The sequence below is a fragment of the Artibeus jamaicensis genome, unplaced genomic scaffold (genome assembly GCF_021234435.1).
Source record: "Artibeus jamaicensis isolate MK-2021 breed Jamaican fruit bat unplaced genomic scaffold, CSHL_Jam_final contig_777, whole genome shotgun sequence".
Taxonomy (NCBI): domain Eukaryota; kingdom Metazoa; phylum Chordata; class Mammalia; order Chiroptera; family Phyllostomidae; genus Artibeus; species Artibeus jamaicensis.
Genome location: NW_026521966.1, coordinates 435,019 through 458,108, shown reverse-complemented (window position 1 = coordinate 458,108; position 23,090 = coordinate 435,019). Strand labels below are relative to the sequence as shown.

Genomic DNA, 23,090 nt, shown 5'->3' with positions numbered 1-23,090 from the left:
GTGCTGGCCTTCACACTGAAAGGCTAAAGGTTCAATTCCCAGTCAGGGCACATGCCTGGGCTGCAGGCCAGATCTCTGCTTTTGGGGACGTGGGAGGCAACTGAATTTTTGCACATCAATGTTTTTCTCCCTCCCTTCCTCTCTCTGTAAAAGTAAATAAAATATTTAAAAGAGAGAAAAACCAAGGTGGGTATGTTGTATCTTAATCCAGGTGGTGACTGCATGGGATCACATCTATGTAAAAATTCAGAGCCACTCACTAAAAGTCCATGAATCTTACTTATGTAATCTACATCTCCATTAGACGCCAAAATCAAACCACCAGCCACAAGCTCCGTCTGTTTGCTATCCTTTATTGAAGGGTCCCACATCCGCATGGGAGCCCAGCCAAACCAGCAACCACACAGGTCCTCCACTTACAGCAGGAGGCCTGGAAGGGGAGGGGAATGACTTATGATCCCACCACGCCTCCCTGGAAACAGAAATCACCACAGACAAGACAGATTAAGACAAGGGCCAGGGAGGAGAACTTGTCTCACTCTAGGTTCTCTCCCCTTTGCCCCCACTTGAAAAAAAAGTCAAACACCGGCTACACAGCACCCCAGCACCACCCCACCCATAGCAGCGTTTGCAGGACTCCCCTCTGCAAGGGGCGGCCCCAAGGCAGCTTCCCATTGCTCTTCCTTCACTTTGGTTTGCTCCTGGCAACTCCGTGCCCTTTTCCTTCCTTCGGCCTCCAGCCCATCACCCCCACATCATCTAGCACCTACTCAAACCTTCTCTCATCTCTAGGGTCTCCCTACCCCAGGGCTTCTGGGGAAGCAGCATCCCAGGCATCTTCTCTCCCTTAGCAAGGGGCCCCACTAGGCCCTCTCTGCCCAGGATATGGGATTCACACGGCTGCCCCACTCTCCTTGAGGTCAGGGGCTGAGCGCTGCCGTCTCATTCGAGGGGGAGTAGTGTATGGGGGGTAGCGAGGCCCTGGGGGCCGTTGGGCTGGGTATGGTTGGGGCTGCTGGGGATAATAGTTGTGCTTTTTAGGTTGGAAGTGCTGGGGTTCAGGCTGCGTGGAACCTCCTCCCCGGGATCGGCCCCCTCCATCCAGGGAGTTCCTGCGGGGACGATGGGACCTTCGGGGACTTGGTGGCCTGCGGGCAGGGGTGGCCAGTGGAGGAGTAATCTCTTCAGGGGGTTGGGGTGGAGCTGGGGCCTCCCCGCCTCCCATCCCTGGCCAGGACTCCCGATGCTGAGGATTGCTCTTGAAGGGGAAGCGTAGCTTACAGTCGTGAGGGGGCACAAAACGGGCTGGAGGCCTGCGTAGCCCTCCACCCCGGCCCCCAGAGCCCTGCAGTCCCTGCAGCCGCAACTGCTCCTGCTTGAGCCATCGAAGGCGACCACGACGAAATGCAGGGTCCTCCTCCATCAGCCGTGACACCCGCTCCAAGCTTGACAGGGGTGGCGAAGTAGGCCGAGCTGAGGTCACGTGGTCACTGGGAGCTTCCTCCTCTACTACCTCTGACCCTGGGGGCTTGACCCAGGCAGCTTCATCACCTTCTTCATTTTCATCATCATGATCCTGGGAGAAGCGTGAAAGAAAATGAGAAGAAATGTGAGAAAAACTGTCTCCTGAGCACAGTGGATTTGAGAGAAGTCAAAAGGCCCTGGAGTGGCTGGATGTCAAGGGGTCCCCAGAGCAGCTTGGAGGTAAGGGAACTAAAAAATGGTGGCTTAGCAGCACAGGCCCAGGAACCAGGGGGCCTGAATTCAATCCTGGTCTGCCCCTTCACAGCCATGTGGTCTGGAACTTCAGCTTGTAACCTCTCTGTGCCTCAGTCTCTTCATGTGTAAGATGAGGTCAATAATAACAGTAGCCACTGCACAGGGTTCTTCTAAGAATTAAATGACTTAAACAATGTAAAGTTCTTAGAACAGTGCCTGGCACATAGTAGGCACTTGGCAAACACTGAATAAATGATGTGCCCTGGGGATATGAGAGTTAACAAAAAGGGAAGCAAAATCCTTGCCATCATGTTAGTGGGGTGAGACAGTTGATAAATGACTAAGAAAAATATATAGCATGGTACATGCACTACAGTGGAAAGTTAACTGTATAAGCTTATATATTTAAACTATTTAGTATATGTTATTTACATTATATATAAGTATATAAATTACATAACAGACTTTATATAAATTATACATATTGAGATGGAGAAGAACAGAACAAGGAAGGGGGATGGGAGGCCAGGGTGGGGTGGCTGCAATGAATCACCAGAAAGAGATTTACTGAGAAGTTATCCTTGCAGGAAACACCTGAAGGAAGTGAGGGAGGAAGCTGTGAGACTTCAGGGGAAAAGCATCCGAGCAGACGGAACAGCAGGCCTTGGAGCAGGAGTGTGTGCAGAAAGTTCAAGGAACAGCAAGGAAGCCAGAGTGGCAGGCACAGGGAGAGTGAGAGGGGAGGGAGCTTCGTTTGGGGAAGGGAGCCTTCAGTAACCACGAGCTGTGGTGGCTACCCGCCTGCTGTCCCCCAGCAGAAGTCAAGCTGAAACAGAGCAGCAACTCTGTGGCACAGCCCCAGTGCTGATACCATGTCTGGTGCACAGCAAGCACTCAAATACGTATTTGTTGAGTGAATACCTGCAAAACAGGGATCAGTGATAACACTGCCCCTCACCAGGCTGTTGCAAATATTAAAGGAGGTGGCACAGAAGTGCTCAGCACAGCGGCTACCATAGAATAAACGGTCATCCTTGAACAGCATGGTTATGATAATGTGTACGTATGTGAATATTCAATTGGTAACTTGAGAAATGTGCACTTTATATCGGTGGTTTTCAAACTGCATTGTACCTCAGAAACACCTTGGTACTTATCATATATGCAGATTCACCCCCAAAGCTGCTGATTCAGTAGATCTGAGGTAGAATCCAGGAATCTGCACTTTCATTTAGTGCCCTAATGACTGAGGCACATAATTCACAAACTATACTGAGAAAAGCTGCTACACGTCAGTAAAATTTTTGAAAGCAAGAAGGGCAAGGGGTTCAGATTCCAAAAGGAAAGAACTGAGGAGGGAAGAAGAGGAGGGAGAAAGCCAGGCCCAAGCCCTCCATACCTGGGTCAGAGGGATGACCCTCTCCATGCGGAGCATGCGGTCCCTCAGGGCCTGCAGCTCTCGGTCCTTGCTGCTGTTCTGCAGTTTCACCTCCTGCAGAATCCCCGTCAGCTTGTCGATGTGAGCCCGGAGGTCCTCCACCTCGGCTCCCCGGGCTCCCTCCTCACCACCACCACCCCCACCTCCGCTGCTTTCCTCCTCGCCCACTGTGTCCCAGACATCTCGGGCCACAGCCCTCCAGGCATCCCCAGGCCCCTCCGGCTTGCCATAGGTACGACATAGCTCCCGCATCTTGAGAGCAGCCAGGGCCTCAATCTCAGCCCGCCCATGGCGGAAGTCAGCCAGGGCCACCTCATAGCATATCTCCTTCACTGCCTGCATCTTCAGATCAGCCATGGTGGCCCAGCGGGGGTCTTTGCCCTGTAGCCGCCGACGCTGGGGGATCTGATACACCCTGCGTGGGGCCCTGCGCTTGCCACTGCTGGGCAGGCCACAGCGCTTGACAATGGTCTGGACTGTGGTGGGTGGCAGCTGCTCCCGCAAAGAGGAGATGAGCCGCCAGCTCTCTTCACAGGAGCGCTTGTCAGAGTCGTCCCCACTGTCAGAGTCCGCATACTGGGGCCACAGAGAGAGAAAAGAAGAAGGCTAAGGACATCCCAACAACACCAGAAACATCCATCAGAACCACACACCCTTGGGTGCTTAACCACTGCTTGTCCACACAATGCAAATGACACGCTCTCTTCCTCACAGGTGCACTTTGAGGGTTAATGCATGCCACATGTGGAAGACAGTGGCTAGCACAGAGAATGTGACCAACACATATAAGCTACAGCTATAGCACGTCTAGATTTCTTGCACATGTGTTACTGCTGAGGATGAGGAAAAGATTCAAAAGTAAGTCCACATGAAAAACACTCCTTTTTCACAAACGTGTATAAAGGACACATGGACAAAACCAAAGCAGGTAGGATCAAGGGTAGGAAGTAGGGGTGGCTGGGGTGGGGGTGAGTGGTAGTGGGGAAATGGAGACAACTGTACTTAAACAACAATAAAAAATGTGGATAAAAAAACCCACTCTTGAGTAAGGAGCAGTACAGGTAAGTACTCAGCTATGGTAAAAACCATAGAGGGGCCATGGGGTCAACTGGAGTCTGGGAAGCCCTGGTCAACTGGAAAGAACTCTAGCTCCCTGCACACACAGTGCCCGCCCTCCCTCACATTTCTCTTACAGTGTCCTCCCAGATGTCACGCCCACCCTTGACCCTATTCAGGCCCACTTCCCATTCAGGCTCACAATGTGAACCAAAAGCAGAATCAAACTGCCATGCTGCCAGCCTGGTTGCTCACATGCCCGCCAACCCACCTCTTCCTCTGCATGTCCCACCATGCCCAGCAACGAATTCCTCACCAGTCGCTGCTGCTCCAGCAGCAGATCAGCTTCTTCCTTTTCTTTCCGGTACTGATTTTCTAGGTCCTGCAGCCTGTGATTAGGTAGGGAGGGAGGAAGAGCTGTGTGGGATTTTGGAGCCACCTCAGTGGGGCGTCCAACAACAGGAGGCTGGGACGGGAGGGACAGCCTAGAGGGCCCCTGGGCACACAGCACCCTCTCCTCACACCTCTTCTCCATCTCCAGCTTGATGTCAATGCCTTGCTGCTCCAGTAGCTCCTTCTGGGCAAAGTTCCAGTCCACGGGCTCAGAGGGTGGTCCTGGGGGTGGGGGAACCCCTCGCTCCCGTTCCAGCCGTGCCTGCTCCGGGTGATTGAAGCGGAAAACGTGGTTCTTGCCCATCACAATCCTATTCCCTGGAGATGGGAGGAGGGGAAAGTAGACTTGCTCCCTGACAGCAGCAAATTCATCCCCATGCCCAAGGTATACAAACAGTCTTGCCCACAAGTCCCCAGGGTCCAGTTATCTCATCATACCATGTCTGAGGGTGGTCAAAACCAAGGCTCCTTCGGCTGACATCAGGAACCACCCCATCCCTGACAGCCAAAGGTACCTGGGGAAGTTTGGCAACCTCTTTCTGTTTCCCCGGGACAGAAAGGAAAACTAAAACCTGGCTCCTTGATCTTCACTTCCCAGTTCCTTCATATTCCCATGCAGTTTCCTATTTATTTCTGGGTACTTCCCTAAGATTCACCAAGGGAGCTCTGCCCTAGGATGTCCTGTGCACAGCCACGTCCAGAACCCTTGCTCTGTAACATTTCTCTACCTGACTTCAGCACCAGTGGCTCAGTCACAAGTTTCCCATTGACATAGGTCTCGGCTCCTTCACAAGGCTCCAAGGTGACTACCACTGAGGGGGAGAGAGAAAGGAAAGGAAGTGATTAGACTCTGGGGGTAGAGGGGTTATGGTCATACTCCCATCTTGAATTACTCCCCCCAAATACATGCACCCCCAGTTCCACCTCCCAGTACCTGTTAGGGGTGCCATAGCCCCTCTGGTGGCAGGCAGCAAGGGAAAGGAAGAGCAGAAGTAGGGTTAGAGCCCCAGCTAAAATGCCCAGGAGCCTCTGTGGGGGCTCTGTCCTCACCCACCTCCACCCTCCCCACAGCAGCTTAGCAAACCAGTAATTCTCAGGGGGCTTCATCTCATAGCCAACTGGTCATCAGGCCCCGTCACTGCTGCCTCACAGATGTCCATTCCTTCCTTTCCAACTAACGTTATTCCTGGCTCAGCCTGGGTTTCTCCAGCAGGATCCCAGCCCGGTTCTGTCTGATGCATCTTGCAAAATGCCACTGGACTAATCTCAAGCCACAGCCGACAAACACACACAGATATTGTCTTCACAGGACAAGATAAAGTCACCCCAACCCAAACATTTACAAAAGTGCTCCTCTGAACAAATCACCAAGCCTACTGCTTGCTGAGACACAAAGATACATGAGGCAGCTTCCAGTCCTCAAGCAATGCCCTGGCGTCATAGAGGGAACCCTATATCCCCAAAATCCAGGCTTTGTGACTGACTCCTGAGCTGAGGGGCACTGAGCAAGTCACCCAACTTCTGTAAACTATAAAATGTCACAGATGTTAGCCCAGACTTGTTGAAAGTGCAAATAAAATGATATGTGAATGTGAGTTATTTATGCTAGTTGTAACAAGGAGATCAGAGTGAGTTCTAAGATGAGGCAGAGATGGGACTACTGAAACTATGTGAGTACAAAAAAAGGCAGAGACAAACTCAACTTAGACACAGAGAACTGGAAATGATTATGGGAAAGCAGTGATTTCTGAGCAGATGCTTGAAGGAAGCCTCAAATTTCAAGGGGCAGAAATGATGGAAAAGGGAAAAAAGAGAGTGAGAGAGTGCTAAGGCATCGCCGTATGCCCCAGAACAGCAATGAAAGAAGGTGGCAGAGAGGATGGGGTGCCTGTACTGGGTACCAGTCTCTGCCCGCCCTTACTTCCTGTCATGCCCCCAAATTCACTCATCCATTCCACAAATATACTGCATCCCTACTATCTACCAGGCACTATTTTAGGCCATGGAAATACAGTAGCAAAAAAAACACCCCCAGAAGTCCTGCTCTTACAGAGCTCACTTCCACCTGGTAGGACAGACAGTAAACAAGTAAATCAGGAGGTAATCTAAAGTCAGGAAAAGACAGGTATTAGAGAGGGAAAGGGGCTGGGCAAGGAGAGGATTTTGCTTGAGCTGGCCAGGGCAGCCTTCTCCATGTCCAGGAACCCACAGCAGCCTGTACTGAGAGCAGAGCTCAGAGCAGTTCTGCCATCCTCTAGCTGTACTGGCATTGGGCAAACTCCCCAACTCCCAAGAGCCTCAGTTCCATTACCCGAACTGCACGAGAAAATTAAAGGCACAAAGTAGATGGTAGATAACTATTCTTCTAGATTCCACCCACCTCCTCTCTGCCTATCTTTGGTCAAGTCTTAAATCTGCTATAAAAACAGAGGCCCAGATGAACTGAACGTTTAGGGCCCCAATCTTTGGGGCACAGATTCATCAGCTGCTTTACTGATATAATGGTGTTTCACACCTGTCGGTCACCTGTCGAAACACATTCTGAGCTCCTGAGGGTGGGCTCATGCCATAGCCCTTGGGTGATTCTAGTATCACCCCAGCACGTGACTGGAGGTAACCGCAGAACAGGAACTCAGCAATAACTCACTAAGCTGAACTGATTCAACAGCTTTTAGCCCACAGTGCCGGAAGCATTTGCTGCCACTGAGTACCTGGACCAGACCAGAACAACTGCACTAACCTGCTGAGCCAAGTGAAGCCCAATGGGCATGTCTTAAACCTGAGCTTTAAGCCACATGAGAGTATCTTTTCTTATTTTTAAAAATGTGCTGACTTTGTCCTAGCCAGGGAGCTCAGTTGTTTACAGCATAGTTCTGACACACCAAGATTGCAGGTTCAATCCCCAGTCAGGGCACATACAAGAAGCAACCAGTGAATGCATAAATAAGTGGAAGGGCAAACTGATGTTTTTCTCTCTCTCTCCAAAATCAATAAATATAAAATTTTGTGTGCTGACCTTCCATGCCCCATTTCCCTGTGCCCTCAAAAGCATCAGACTGGGCACTCCTTTCAGATTTGTGAGACACAATGCATGAAGATGATGAAGAAACCGTGCATAATATCCACGCCCCCTGCCAGATCGTTTGCTAGAGCTCGACTTCACTTGGGCCTAATTGAACACAAATCATTCTGGTTTTCTTTTCTTTTTTTTTTTTTAAATTTAAAATATTTTATTTATTTATTTTTAGAGAGAAGGGAAAGGAAGGAGAGAGGAAGAGAAATATCAGTGTGTGGTTGTGTCTCCCATGCCCCCTACCGGCAACCAGGCCCACAACCCAGGCATGTGCCCCGATCGGGAATCAAACCAGTGACCCTCCGATTCACAGGCCAGCACTCCATCCACTGAGCCACACCAGTCAGGGCTTTTTTTTTTTTTTTTTTTTTAATGACTGATTGAGAACGAAATGGCAATCTCAAAACACCCCTGAACCACACGAGTATTATTTTGTTATCAGACAGGCTACTACCTTCACCTGTAGGACTTGTGATGCCTGAAAGCTTTTGTAGCTAAGGCCATATAAAAGCTAAAAAATCAAAAAAAAAAAAAAAAGCTAAAAAATCCCTGGAAGTTTTAGAATCAGAGGGACACACAGCCAATTAACTCCCTGAAATCATTGTAGTCATAGTGAGATTGGTAAGTAGGTTTTCCAAAGATGAGTTCAGATAGCCCACTGGAACAAACACAATTTTTCATAAAAAATGACCAGGGTGCTATTTCAGGATAAAAAATATCAAGGAAGGCGGCGGACCTCCTCTTCACCAAAATGTCACCCTTCAGCCTGCTAGCATTCTGTTTCTACCTTGGGGACCCCTCCCACTCACTGCCCTGGCAGCAGCCTGCACTTGCAGGGTGGGTACAGGCAGCCTGGCCCTTGATATCCCCAGCTGCTTGCCATGAACTTAAAGCCCCTGTGACCATGAAGACCTATCTCTTCTTACATGGCTACACACCCAGTGCCCAATTCAGAGGTGCTGTGAAACATGAGATCTGTCTCTCTCCTTGCCCGGCCACACCACTCTCACTCCCTCAGCCATTACCTTCTCCGTCCGGCTGAGGGATGCTCCGGAACAGACAGTGTTGCTCCCGAATGAACTTCCCAGTCAGCTTGATGTCCACATCTACCTGGCCAACCCTGGGAAAGCAATAGCCAACATTTCCTAAGTGTGTGCCAAACATTCAACAAGCCCCTTCTGAATACAAGTTCATCCAACTCTATAAGCCAAGTATAATTATTTCTGTATCACAGATGAGGAAGATGAGGCTCAGAAAGATAAAGCAACTTGCCCAAGGTCAGGCAGCCCAGCAGTGGTGAAGCTGCAATTTGAACCCAGATCTGCCTGACTCCAAAACCCTGGTCTTCAGTCACTGTTACACAGCAGAGGACCAAAGGGAACCTGGAGTGGGATGAGTGTCCTCTGCCATGTAAATATCTGTGGTGGGCCAGAAAGGAAACCCTCACCTCTTGAACTCCAGAAGGTGACCTCAGAGGCACCAAGTCCCAGGAATATACATTAGCATCAGCCAGTGAAGCTGCCAATTACACAGGAACTGTCCCTAAGCCACATGGGGCCGGGACCATGTTTCCCTCTACCCACCGAGAGGGTCTCAAGGGAGGCCAAGGTAGTGGTGCTAAGGGCTAGGAACACGGTGGTCTAAGTTTCCAATCCACTCTGTGCCTGTCAGTCTGAAGCTATCCCTGCACGCACAGGGTCAGTTTAGTCCCGGAGGCATCTCACCCAGGTAAAGTGGTGGGTGAGGCAGGACAGTTGCTTAGGAGCCAGGCTCAGCAACTTCCCAGGAAGCCTAGAAAGTGAGCAAGGCTGTGGAATCAGCTGTCCTGACATCTGGGGTATTTCCAGTGAGGTCACCAGGGAAGAGAATCACTAGTGTGGTCATCCCTCTGCAGTCACACCCCAAAATGAGAGGCTGCCCCACAGGTCACTGATTAGACACTTACCTGGTAATGCCATCTTTGATGTGGTAGAGCAGACATTCTGACATCAGGGGGTCTTCATTCAGGTTCACCAAGTGTGGAGTCTATGGGAAAGCGGGGTGATCAGGGGAGGATCCTGAGAGCCAGCCAGAGGGATGCCGCAAAGAGAGAGGGAAGAACCTTCAGCAGACATCTGTCTAGGTTCCAGTGCAGAGGACTGCTCCTCCTCCCTTCATCAGAGAACTCTCCCACCATCCTTACTCCAACCTACCTCAACCACTTTCAGGGCAGCCTAACCCACCCTCTCCTCACACACAAGGGGCCTACAAACAGTCCCACCCCTCCACCCCTTCCAGGTCAGCAAGCTTTTCCCTAAGGCCCCATTTCTTCAGAGGCTCCTCAACCTACACATGCCCTTGACCAGAAACCTTAGATCCACCCACCACCACCTCTGCTTTCCCTGTAGTCCCTCTGTTCCCAAGTCTCATCATTTCTTCCTTTAAAATGTACCTTGCCACTTCTGAGGAGTATAGGAAAGACTGAGTTAGGGGACTGGTACTTCACTCCTTTTATTTCAGCTTTAATTTCTTAAAAGTATGGACTATTTTTATAATTATAATTAAAAAATAAAAGTGTCAGTTCAATTAGAAAGTCTATAAAACAGACCCACTTTCACAGCAGACTTCCCCAAGTAGTTACTGTCCCTAGCCCTGCTGTACCTGGGGCCGGGGTCACTGCAGCAGCTGCCTGGTAATGTCCCTATCAAGTTCTCCCTGCCCAAACCCACCCATCTGAATGGCTGATCATTACGCTGCTCCACTCTGAAAACTCAGCCCATTCCCTTCCCCAAGCACCTTTTCCTGACATGTTTCTCTAGTGACACCCCCGCCCTCCCAAGGCACATACTCTGGAAAGTATACAAGCTTTGTTCCCTCTACACCTGCCTCACGCCACTGCTGCCAAGCCTGTAGAAGTCTCCCTCCCTATTATCTGCCACCTCAGCCCACCCTGCCACAGAGCCTGCCTCACTTCCCGCCATCTCCATGGGTCTCCCAGCTTCCCTGCTCATACCACACCACGGTCATGTCATGCTTCTCCACCCGAACCTCTCCAGGCAGCATCCCATGCCCGCCTGACTTAACCCTGCTTTTTAGACTGGTATCCCTGGGCCTCCTCCACATCAGGGCCTCAGCCCACCCATTCAAGCCCCTTTCCAGGGCCCCTCTCTCCCCTTCTGTGTTTCCACCCCATGGACTGCTAAGCACTCATTCCAGAAGACCTCCTTCATCCTTGACCACCCCTGTGAGATGCTCTCATGTTCCCTCACCTGGAACAGCCTCCCTCCCACCCCAACCCGTAAAAATTATTCACTTCCCTCATAGTCTGTCTCAAATGCCACTTCCTCCACTAAGCTTTCCCCTGCCTTCCAGCTGAATACAGGATCCTCTGCCCCTTTTCTATAAGGACTTACTTCTAAAGACCCCGTGAGGTGCTAGTGGGACACAGAAATGAATCAAACCCAGATGCTGCTGTCCTGTCCGTAGGAAATCAGAGTAGACTTGGGGAGATAAGATTTGGCAACACTACAGGTGGGAAATGGATGGCTCACAGCCAAGTTTCTGGTTTTTTCACACCTTCACTTAGCTCATTAATTCATTCACTCATTTGTTCCCAGGAGTTAAGCATGCCATATCCTCGGAGGGACTTAGATGCAAAGGGGAATAAAGTGAAAAACTGCAGGACCTCAGAGGGGGTTCAAGAGGACCTCACAGGAAGGCAGCATGGGAGCTGAACGTTGAGGGTAAGGATGACATGGACATGCAGAGTGAGGAGCATTCCAGGTAAAGGAGGAGTCTGAACAACAGCATGGAGGCATGAAGGCACACACTGTAGGGGAAACAGCCAGTAGTCTGGGTCCCATACTTCTTCAGGGACGCCCTGAATGGTGACCGCAAGGCCACGCCCATGGTGGGTATGACGTGCATCGATGTGTCTGCCCCTCCATCCAGGCACCCCAATGATCACTGTCACCCTTCCTCTTCTCCCAAGGGACTCTTATGCCCTTCCCAACACTGCGGTGTTAGGAATGGAAAACACTGATGGGCCCTGGGAGCAGAAAGTGATCTACCCCTTGGGAGAGGGGACATGATTTAGGGCAGGGCTTTTCAATCTTTGTTCAGCCCTGAAGCCCTTTGTTCAGATGAAACCTTACCTAGAAGCCTAATATGTCAAGCTGATAAGCAGGGAGGCACTCAGGATGAAGCTGGGGGTGGGGGAACCCAAAGTTTGGTGCTGTCCTTCCCCTCATCCCCGTGAACATGAAGAAGGCACCAAGCCAGGTTTAAAAACCACCTGTTTAAGAAGGCCTGGTGGTAGGAGTCCCAGAAAGAGGGGACTTTCCCTAAAGCTCTTGGCTCTCTCCAAGACAAACGGTGGCGTTTCCCCTAGGACCCAATCCCCCCCCCCCACCATTCCCAGGTTGAAGCCACCAAACGCATTTCCCATTTGTAAGTCTATCAGCTCTTCCTCCTGAAACATACATGCCTTTTAAACATATGAAAATATGTTCATCCTCACCACCTTGAGAAAATGCAAAAGTAAAATACTATTTTACCAGATCGGCAAAGATTGAAAAGTAGAAGGGGGTGGAAGAACGTGATCTCTCTTGTATGCTGCTTTCAGGAGTATAAAGTGACATCGTTATCATCTTCAGAGGGCGCAACACAGATAAAAAATTTTACATAGCCACCATTTGACCACGTATCTTCACTTCTAGGGATTTTTCCTATGGATAACAGACCTATTTATAAGACCACCCACTATAATATTGTTTATAGTATCAAAGAACAAAAAAACACCCTAAGTGACCATCAGTAGAAAGCTGGCTAAATAAGTTATCCTACATCAAATAGGACAGAATATTCTGACACCACGAAGACTAGCCAGAATTCCTGTTACATGAAACAAAACATACAACCACTACTATTCCAAAAAGAGGCCAGGTATGCATACACATGTGCCTGCATGTACACCCACCTGTGGCTAACTATACACAACCCACACTAGTGTGTGCACAGGCTACCTCCAGAAGAACACAATAGATCCTGATAATAGGGCTTGCCTCTGGGAGGAAAACCTGAGGGTGGGAAGGAGGAAGACTCCCTTTTCACTGTGCACACTTCTCAGCACTACATGGAGGTTCTCCCTGATGTATATCACCTCTACAAGAACAATGACACAAACAAACATACAAAATTCACCCCTCTGTTGGTCCCCAGGCTTCAGAAGGTGGCATCCCCATGCAGTGGGAGCCCTACAGGGAAGAAACACCCACCCCATCAATTTTTCCAACCATTTCTGCCTTCCTTCAAACCCTGCAACCATGGTGGAAGCTCCTGAGGTACATACACTGTACCTCAGGGTGGCTGCAAGCCATACTGAGAACCACCTGTAGCCCCTCCCCCAGACACAGACCTCAGAAAAATCCCAGAACCCTGCATACTCACCCTGGACCAGGTCCCTAAGCCAGCAGCCACACTCCATCACCCTCCCATAGCTCTCTCACTCCCTCACTGTGTCCTAGGCCATGCAAAGCAAACCCTGCTCCCCTCTTCAGATCCTTGTTCAAGGATCCCTGCTAGCTCAGTCTTCCAGACAGCCCTGATCTTAGGAAACCAGGAGGGTCCTCCTTCTAATAACCCATCTCTTCTACGCAGCCCCTGTAACCCTGTCTGCCCCAACCACAGTGTACCTGTGACTGAGGGCCTGACCCTACCTTGTTTTAAGGTGGACCAGGCAGACATGGCTAGCTCTCCAGTGGGACTAAAAATTCCTGATATACTCAAACTGGCCTCCAGGTCATCCCTTCATCTGTGCGCACGGCCTATACAGCTGTGCTGGCTATCCACTCTGATTGGTCCTTCCCTGTTCCCTGCTAGTTGTTAAAGGCTCCGAATACCATTCCTGCCTCCAGCTGAGCCTGATCACTCCTATCCTGCTTCCTTCCTTCCTTCCTTCCTCTCAGCAAAGATGCACTGAGCACCTGCTACGCAGCAAGCACATCACAGCCAAGCCACTGCCATGCCCCACTCACTGACACTCCACTGTATTTGCTTAGTCCAATGTCCTCCCTGCTCCTCTCTAACCCCAAATCCTGACCATCTTTCAGGCTCCACTTTCCAAACCACCTTCTCCAGAAAGCCAGCTCCCCCATCTCCCCCATCTGATGCTGCCATCTTTAAACCTCTCACTGCATTTACAATCAACATTTTACAGGTTGGTGCTTCCTCCCCCTCTATTCCCTTTACAGGCTTGCTTTCCCAAGTTATTCTTTTAAAAATGTATTTTTTAGCTAAGTGTTTGAGTAGCTAAAACTTAGCTACTCAGAGTAACTCTCTATCTAACCAAAATCCAATCTCCCAGGCCGGCTCCCTCTCTCCTAGGGTAACCACTGTAACCAGTTTAAGAATCCAGAGATCAATTCTATGCACATACATGTGAGGCTATGTATGTAAATGCCTAGTTTCTAAACAGCTCTTGAATCTCCCTAAGGGAATGGACCTTGTCATCCTTCTGTGGTCCCTAGAGTCCCTGGCCATAGGCACTTACTGAGCACTTGCCTCTCTGGCTAAATGTCAGATGGAAGAAGAGAGAAGGCAGGGATGGCCAGACAACACAGAAAGAAGGTAGCAAGAGTGGGGACAGAAATAGTGGGGGTACAATAAAGAGACCTCAGGGATCAGGGTTAGAACGTATCACCCTCCCACCCCCAACCTTCTTCCCTAAGCATTCAGGGTCCACTAGGCCTCTGTAGGCCTCTTCACCCAACCTTGGGTTGGGTCTCGCTCACCTTCTTTGGAGAGAAGACACCCACAGTTCCCCCGTCCTCTCGGACAGCCACCCCCATCTCAGCCAGCAATGCTTCTCTGCAGGGAAGGAGACAAATGTTACTCTTCCTATCACTGCCCATGAACTCCCCCGCAGCATCTGACCTTTCCTTCCCACCCCCATGCCTTCCAGGGTTCCAGCTGGCTGCCCTGCCTCTCACACCTCTCCATCCTCAGGGCTTCAGTCTTGCGTAGTTTCTCCTCCCAGGTCTCATTCAGCTCAGCTATGATCTTCTCTGTTTCCTGGGGCCATGAGGAAGATGGGGATCAGGACAATCTGGGACAAGCACCTACAGGAGGCCCACACCACTCCTGGGATTCCTCCTTCCTCTTTGATCTGGCTTTGGAGAACTACACTCCCATCTGCCCCCAGACCCTCATCCCTGGCCCACTCCAGCTTCCCACCTGCAGCCTCTCCATGGCCTCCTCAGGCCCAATCTGGGGTTCAGTGTTAGGGGAGAATGATGGCTCTATCTCCCCATTGTGTGTGGGGGGAGATGAGGGTGAAGCTGGGGCAGAGGGAGACACTATAGCTGGCGGAGAACCTCCCGGACTCCCCTCGTCCACCTTCAGGCCTGGGAGAGAGAAAGATGTCAAAGGAGGAGGCTAAGGAAAGATGTAATTGACTAGAGACATAGAGAAGACCTCAGAGAGAACAAGTCTCTAAGGGCTTCAGAAAACATCAGGCAACCTCCACCAAGCAGGAAGCCCTCCTACCTTAACAAATAGGCACCCAGTCTCTGCTTGCTCTCCCCCAGGGACAATGAGCTCATTACTTAACAAGGCAGTCAGTTCCTTTCATTGTTGGATGACATGCACTATCAGAAAGTTCTTAGCTATGCTGAGCTAAAATCTGCCTCCATTCCGCATGGCCCTTGTTTCTAGTTCTACCCCTGGGAAAAGAGACTATACTGCTTTTGCAAGACTACCCTTCAAATATGGGAAGGTGAACATCTTGTCTACCTTATCCTCATCTTCCCAAGAATGGATACCCTCATGTCTCCTACTGTGACCCTCAGCACCCTGACTATCCTCAATGGGACGGACCCAAAGACTGAATGCAGAATACACACCTGACGCAGTCAACACACATTCTACATCCTCTAAAATGAACACCATTTTGCATCAGTGAGGCTGAGCATTAAATTTTAGAAAACATTCCACTACAGATTGTTAAACTTATGGTCAACTAAACCCTCGATATTTCACAAGAACTTTTGTCAAGATGTGATAAGTCCCCGCTCCACATGTGTATCCATGTCATCGAGGACATTAAGGGCTTTGTGGTCAGCTGTCCCTCCCTGGCCCCAGGGCTGCACAAAGGCAAATGAAGAGGGATACACAAGCCAAGGGGAAGCGCTGGGCTGCCCCTCCCCACTCCCAGCCCTACCTCCCAGAGCAGAGGCTGAGAGCCCCTGAGCCATCAGCAATTCCCGCAGCCGAGCCACCTCCTCCTGCAGCTCTCGGATCAGCCGGGCATTAGGATCCTCATTGATGATGGCATTGCAGCGGATCTGCTTGGTGCGGTCAGCATACCTGGATGAGGAGAGGGTATCGGGATTGGTGAGGCCCAGACCCAGGTGACCTTAGTCTGCTGCCTATTTCCCGCTCTCCCTCCCTCCCAGGTTTTAAAATATTGGGCCACAGTTGAGGGTCAACTCTGTCTCATGGGCAAGGTCCTGAGCCACCAGCCTCTGAGCTCCCCTGGCACTTTACATATGCTGCCCAACCCCACCAGAGCCCCACCTGAGGGTGCTGAGAGTCTCCTCGTAATTGATGTCTGCGGGGCTCAGGGCCGCAATCATCGCTGTGCGTGAGTTCCCACCTACATATGGACAGGAGGGGAACGCTTAAGCTGAGCTGGGTCCTAAGAAAAGTCATACTGGGGGGGGGGGGGCCTCAGTGCCCAGGCGGGGGTCTAATAGGGGCACCGTCCAAGGTAGGGTGAGGCTAAGAGCTGCGGAGCTACCCACAAAATCTCATAGTTAGAGGGAGCAGGGGTGAGGTCAGGGAGACACCAGACATCTAGGGGGCAGAGATCAGTGAGAGGAAGGTGAAGTCACCAGTGGGTGTGGGATCAGAGAGGGGCCATGGATGGTCAGGTTAGTAAGGCTGAGGTCTTGGCTTGGCAGGGAGGGTGTGACACTGATCTCAGCAACAAGACATCTTCGAAGGATGGTCAGGAGAGAGTCAATGGGACAACTATGAGATTCTTGGGGTGGCAAGGGGATTTGTCAGATGTATCAAAGTGAGATAGTAGGATGGTGGACAGGTCAGCAAAGAGAGAGAGGAGAAGCCCCTCACCCAAATTCTCCTTGAGCAGCCAGGTGAGCACAGAGTCCCTGTAAGGGATAAAATCTGACTTCCGCTTCTTTGATTGCTGAGGGATGGAAGAGGGAAGAGGGTCAGGGTAGGCCACCTCCTGTCCTCTTTCCCAGAGTCCCTTCGTTTCCCATTCCCAGGTCTTACCATATCCGCAAGGGCAGAGATCACCTTCCCTAGAGTAGTCAGAGATTTATTGATGTTGGCACCTTCCTGGAAAGAGATGAGGAACATGAAGAATGAGGCTCTACTCTCCCATCCACCTTCCCTTCCTCCTCCCTGCAGCCAGAGTTCCAGTTTAGAATTAGAGACCACTGCACACAGCCCCCAACACTGCCTTTCTGTCCATCCTAAGCCTCCTCACCTTCAGGCGCATGCCCCGGGCCCCTGATGAGTCAGCCCGCTCACTCCCAGCGAGGTCCACCAAACTGATTTTACTAACCTGAGTCAGAGAAAAGAGGTAGGAGGTGGCTGGGGGTATAGGGGCATGGGGGCAGGGGGGCAGGGCAGGGAAATCAGCAGAACACCCAGCAAGGAAATTGGGCAGTTGGCAAGGGAAAGAGAAAGGCAAGAAGGGACAAGGGACAGGGACAGGAGGAAATGAAATTTATGAAGACAATAGTGAGGAGCTGGTTACTAATGCATTTGTGCATTTATTCATTTACAGATATTTACATGCCCACTCTGTGCTGGAACAAGGGACAATGGGATCCAAGCCCTGGCCTGAGAAGTCTAATAAAAGGACAAACAAGCAAATGGGAGACTAGACCGCACTGATCTGACAGGGGAAGGGCAGGGGGCTACAGAAGCCTGGAGAAGGCACTCAAACCCAGGCTAGGTGGGGAAGAGAACACAAGGCCATGTCTAACATTGTTGTCCCTGTACTAGGTAGGGTCGGGGGGGCCCCACCTTCTCTGAGTCCAGCCCAGTGAGCTGGTCATGGGAGCGCTGTGTGAAGACGATGGTAAAGACGGCATGAGAACGGCTACTGGTCTCATTCATGTTGGTGGCTGCCACAGTCCTGCGGGGAAAGGAGTGGTCACTGGGTCCTGCCTCTCACCTTCCTAAGTCTGGCTCCCCTTCCATCCACTCCACTGGCCCACCTCACCTCGCCTTATTTCCACAGTCCATGAGGTCGGCAATGTCTGCGTAGGAGGTCACAGCCAATTTAGACAAGTCCTGCACGTAGGGGCCCAGGATGGGGTGCTCCCGGACCCGCAGAGAGCCCCGACTTTTGGGGTTCAAGAGGTCTCGTACCCGCTCACAATAGATCTCCATATAGCTCACCTGAGTGGAAGAAGCAAATAAGAACAAGCTACAACAATATGTTGATAACCAGAGGGAAAGCGAGTAGAGGCAGGTAGAGAGGGTAAAGGGGGGTAAATGGTGATGAAAAGAGACTTGACTTGGGTGGTGAACATACAATACATATGATGTGATAGAACTGTACCTCTGAAACCTACATAACTGTATTAACCAGTGTCACCCCAATAAATTCAGCAAAAGAAAAAAAGTAACAAGCTAACAAAATACTGACTATGAAACTTACCCTACACACCACTGAATATGAAGCAGGTGATTTCAGTTAATGTACACTCAGCATTTACTCAGCACCAAGCATGGTACTAAGCATTTTGCACGTGCTCACTGACCCCACCATCACCATTTCACAGGTGAACATATTCAGAAGCTGGGTGATAAAAATCAGTTGCTCAAAGCTGGCAGAACAAGGAATCCCAAGCTGTCTGACTCAGAGACTGCCTTTGGGGTTTTGGGGTTTGTTTTTTTAAAATTTTATTCATAAAATTTTCAGAGAGAGGAGAAGGGAGAAAGAAAGAAAGAGAGGGAGAGAAACATCAGCGTGTGAGAGAAACATCGATTGGTTGCCTCTCACATGCCCCTAACTGGGGACCTGGCCTACAACCCAGGCATGTGCCCTGACTGGATCAGACCTGCGACCCTCTGGTTCATAGGTTGGCACACAATCCACTGAGCTACACCAGCCAGGCTGCCCTTGGTCTTAATCACTCTGCTCTTCTGCTCCCCATCCAGGACCACCATGCCCCCTTCCCACCAACCACAGACACCTGGCTTACCTCCACAGAATAGGAGAGCTGAGCACTCTGGTTCTTACTAACACGAGAAAAAAGGTCCTCGCAGAGCTGGAGAGAACACAGGAAAGCTGCTGTTCACAGCGCACCTGCAGCACCCAGCCCCAGCCCGGGCCCTGCTGAGCCCTAACTCAGCCCTGAGGGAGGCATCGTTCCCGTTTTACAGATGGGAAGGCAACCTCAGAGAGGTTCACGCTTGCCCAGAACCACAGGCTAGTATTTGGTGAGCCAGGAAGCAAACTCAGGCATCCTAACTCCAGAGCCTGTGTGTGAGGCTACCACACTGCACAATCAGGGAAAATTATGGCCAATTCCCAGTTAGCCACAACTGGCTTTTTCTAGTCACCACCTTAACTATGGCACACCAGTCTATGGGGAAAATACACTCACAAGTGATTGTGAGACAAGGTAAGTAATAAGTGATAGAGCCAGGATTCAAAGCAGGGCTATCTGATGCCACAGATTTGACTGTTCTTGCTGAGCCTTATTGCTTCTGGTGAGGGTCCTGGATGTCCAGGTTGCAGGCAACTCCGATCCCCTATCACATTCCCTGTCACCAAAGGCCTCAGAGAGCCAGCTCTTTGCTCCATAATCCTTAGACCTCTAGGGACAGCTGAAGGTGCTTCCAGCTGCCTTGCTAGGTCCCAGCATGTACCTGGGGCACAATACCCTGCTGCCCTGGCTCCTGCCGCCCCATCATGGTGTAGGATTTCCCAGCCCCGGTCTGCCCATAGGCAAAGATGCACACGTTGTAGCCTTCAAAGGCGTGGAGCAGCATCTCTTCTCCAATGTCCCGATATACTTGTTGCTGAGATGCAAACTGGGGGTCCTCAGCCTAGGTGGAAGGGAGCAGAGAAAGAGCAGGAGCCCTACATGACTCTGTCCTTAGTGCTGGGGCCCCAGGAGCCCTGCCCCCATCACTAATGATTGCCCAAAGGTCCTGTGTGCTTCCCCACCCCCACCCACAGTCCTGATCATCCCCGAGGGTCCTATCCAATCCTGTGCTGGTCCTAATTATCACACAAGATTCTGCCTCTCTCATCCTGGTCTCTGTCACAATCTAAGGGTCCCGCACACCCCAATCCCAACCAATCTCCCAGAGGTGTTATTTCCCTGCAATGGCCCCTCCCTGGGACCTAAATCCCGTCCCCCCACTGTTTAGCTCTTCCCCAGCCCAACCACCTCACCGAAGTGTGTGACCAATAAGAGTAGTCGAAGGTGAAGCTTTTGGGGCCATCCTTGCTCTGTTTGGGATTGATGATGGCTGAGGGGGCAGGAAAGGGCAAAGGAAGACCAAGGTCAGGTACTCCCAACCTCTGCCCACCCACCACAAGCCCCCAAATCCAGGCATCCTACTACTCCCCTCCTCTGTCCTAGCTCATCTCTCCCCTTTAATACTCCCTACCCCTCCCGCACCAAAGCTAATTTTGGCTTCCTAGGGCCCGCCCCCACCAGACTGCCTCCTTGGATTGGGCAATGGAGGGCTCCAGGCCAACATTCCCCCTCCCAGGGACTGGGAGCATGGAAAGGCCAGCCTGTCCCAACCCCCACCCTCACAACAAGCACCTGCTCTGTGCTGGGCAGAACCCTACTCCCGGTTCAGCCCAGCAGACCTGGCCTGCGTGGTGGGCCTGGCCCACCCCGCCTGTGCCCAGCCAGGCTCCTGGGACTCACTCACAGGTGGTGCTGCCCTGCATGCTGACCACACACTTGGCATCCTGGCTGGTCTCACGGGCATTGAAGGGTCGAACCCTCACTGCCACTTTCACCGAGGCACCAGTCATGGCTCCCAATACTCCCACCCTCCTCAGCTGGAGAACAGACACAGAAGAGGTGGTTAGAACTGCTGGGGGGACCCATGCATTGACTCCCAGCTTCTCCAAAAAACCAGTCTCTCATCCCCCATTCCTCAGCTACTCAACCCCTCAAGAACCCAGTTCCTAGTTCTCTGGCCCTCCTCCCAAACGTCACTCTCCTGAGGCACTCCCAAATGTGTTTCTACCTCTCTCCCTAGTCATACCCCAGCTCACAGTTACCTGTCGTCCCGGCCCCAGACCAGGGGGGCTGTATCAGCTCTGGCTGCCACCAGCCCTCGTAGGGAGAGCCCCATCCTACACTTGGGGCCTGGCCACGGCAGCTGGGGCTGTGGGGGAAACCCTGGTTGTGGGGGAAGAGTGGTTAGGAGGCACCTGTGGCTCCAGAGGTGTGTTTGGGGTTGCATGACTGGGGACATGGGGTGGGGGCCAATGTTAGAAAAAGTAAGGATGGCTGTCCCTCCAGAGTGGCCAAATGCAATGTGAATTCAAGGGCAGAGATGGTGATATTTTTATTCCTCATCACTCACAAGTGTACTGAACGTCATAGAGGAGAGGCTGGACAGAGGGCAATTCAGAGAAAGGGACACATGGGCAGAGACACTGAGGGTGGCAGGAAGGGGGAAGAGGAGGAGCAGAAAGGCACAGACACCAAGCAAACAAGACACAAGAGAGAAGGCAAGATTGAGGTCAGGCTATGAAGGAAGTAAAGGGAGGAAAAGGAAGGAGAGACACAGAAATGGTAGAACAGACAGGAAGATCTCCTTGGCAAAAGCACAAACTGGGAGGCCAGAAGAGAAACAAGAGGAGAGAAAATCCCAAACATAAAACCTGCCCTAAAATTCCCCCACAGGGTTAGCCAGGGAGAAGTAACAACCAGTTCCCACCCAGGGCCCACAACCTCCACAGAGGAATGGATTACTGATGGGCAAAGTTCAAGTGCTGGAGGTAAAGCCCAGGACTGCGATCTGCCTGCGGCCCCAAACCCCTTGCCCAGCCCCCAGCACTTCCTCCTCAGGATCCAGGACAATGGGCAGGAGAGGGTGGGGTCATCCTGCATCCCTCAACTCCAGGGCTCCTCGGGTAAGGAAGGCAAAATACCTGTGCCTTTATGGGGAGCGAAGAGTAACCTTAGGTTAGGGTCTGTCTCCCGAAAGAGGGAAAGAAGAAAAGGAAGCAGGCAGGTCCCAGCCCCAGCCTGAGGCTAACGCTATGGCAGCGTCCACTGATCTGGGGAAGGTGCCAGACGGGAGCCCAGGAATGTGGGTGATCGGGTGCCCACACCCTGGGAGGAGAGGCTGAGCAGCCCACGCCCACGGACAGAGGGTGGAGAGTTGTGGAGAGAGATTGGGGATGCTGGGGCCCCTTCTGAAGCCCTAAAGGACCTCAAATTCCTGTCATGTTGGTTGGGTCTCACCTCTCCAGCTTTGGGGGTGGGAGCGCAGAGAGGGCTGGTTTGTCCCAGGACAGGAAGGGAGTAGCTGAAATTAGAGGCTTTCTCAGGAAGAACAGCCCTGACCCCAAGACCCTGATCACAGGGGATAGGGACATTGGTGGGGACACGCAATGGTGACGCCGGTCGCCGCTGCGATTGATGGGGCAGGGAATGGGGTGGCACAGCTGGGATATAGCGGGGCAAAGGACTAGAGAATAGGTACAGGGGTGGGCCGGTGTACCGTAAACGAGCAGTGGGGTACACGGAGGAGCTGCGGCTGAGGAGGGTCCGACCCACCCGAACAGGAGCCTTGGGCCACCTGAACCTTGCGTGCTGGCAGTTCTCACAGAGGCCCCGGTCCCGGCCTTTCTGAGAGGCCGTGCGTACCCTGTCCTCCTGTCCAGCCAACCGACCGCTGCCCCGGGCCTGGCACCTCTCCGCGCCTCCTCAGGACAAACAGCACATGATCTCGGGTCTCGCGGCCAGCCGGCCCCCGCGGGGTCGTGCTAACTAGGACCCCGGCTCCCCACCCGCTAGCCCGACACATTCCTCCGCGGGCGTCCCCTCCCTCAACCCCCTCCCCCAGCTCTCACTTCGAAGCGTCAGGGCTCCCGGAGCGACTCGGCACAGTGCAAACAGACAAACTTTCCGGGAAGCGTGAGACGAGAGCGGGGGAAATCCGGGGCCAGTTCGGGGGTACCCCCGCCCCTCGCCGGGTCCCCGGGCGGCGGGCAGCGGACTCACGCCCGGCGGGCGGCTGCAGCAGCGGCGCCAGCGGCCGGCGCCCGCCCGGGCAGCGCGAGCTGGGGCGGGAGCAAGGGGCGGGGAACAGATGAGCGCGCGCACGCGCGCGCGGTGTCCTGAGAAGTGCCCGGGAGCGACTTAGACTGTTAAAGGGGCAGTGCCTTCAAGACTGTAGGGC

At 52.1% G+C, this 23,090-nt stretch overlaps 1 protein-coding gene across 2 annotated transcripts; it reads right to left on the bottom strand.

Moving 5' to 3' along the window:
* Positions 1 to 337: 337 nt before the first annotated feature.
* KIF1C (kinesin family member 1C) lies at positions 338 to 22,977 on the bottom strand. 2 transcript variants are annotated; one of them, XM_037144243.2, is made up of 23 exons: positions 22,762 to 22,977; positions 20,956 to 21,076; positions 20,598 to 20,730; positions 20,107 to 20,183; positions 19,575 to 19,754; positions 18,905 to 18,970; positions 17,917 to 18,095; positions 17,718 to 17,829; positions 17,173 to 17,250; positions 16,956 to 17,021; positions 16,791 to 16,866; positions 16,233 to 16,311; positions 15,877 to 16,022; positions 14,892 to 15,061; positions 14,650 to 14,729; positions 14,450 to 14,525; positions 9,625 to 9,704; positions 8,705 to 8,799; positions 5,335 to 5,418; positions 4,738 to 4,924; positions 4,530 to 4,602; positions 3,119 to 3,733; positions 338 to 1,576 (listed from the first exon to the last, which is right to left on the bottom strand). In XM_037144243.2, the coding sequence occupies exons 3-23, from the start codon at positions 20,701 to 20,703 to the stop codon at positions 893 to 895; spliced, it is 3,309 nt and encodes a 1,102-aa protein (XP_037000138.1). In that variant the 5' UTR covers positions 20,704 to 20,730; positions 20,956 to 21,076; positions 22,762 to 22,977; the 3' UTR covers positions 338 to 892. The 2 variants fall into 2 exon arrangements, with proteins under 2 accessions (XP_037000138.1, XP_037000140.1); XM_037144245.2 differs by lacking the exon at positions 20,956 to 21,076.
* Between the last annotated feature and the right edge of the window lie 113 nt (positions 22,978 to 23,090).

Coding starts and splice junctions, on each gene's coding strand:
- KIF1C (XM_037144243.2), bottom strand. CDS start 20,703: ATGACTGGTGCCTCGGTGAAAGTGGCAGTGAGGGTTCGACCCTTCAAT. Junction 15,062..15,876: donor CTCAGCCTCTGCTCTGGGAG/GTAGGGCTGGGA, acceptor TCTCTCTCCCAG/GCCTGAAGGTGGACGAGGGG. Junction 14,526..14,649: donor GAAGCCCTGAGGATGGAGAG/GTGTGAGAGGCA, acceptor CCTTCCCTGCAG/AGAAGCATTGCTGGCTGAGA.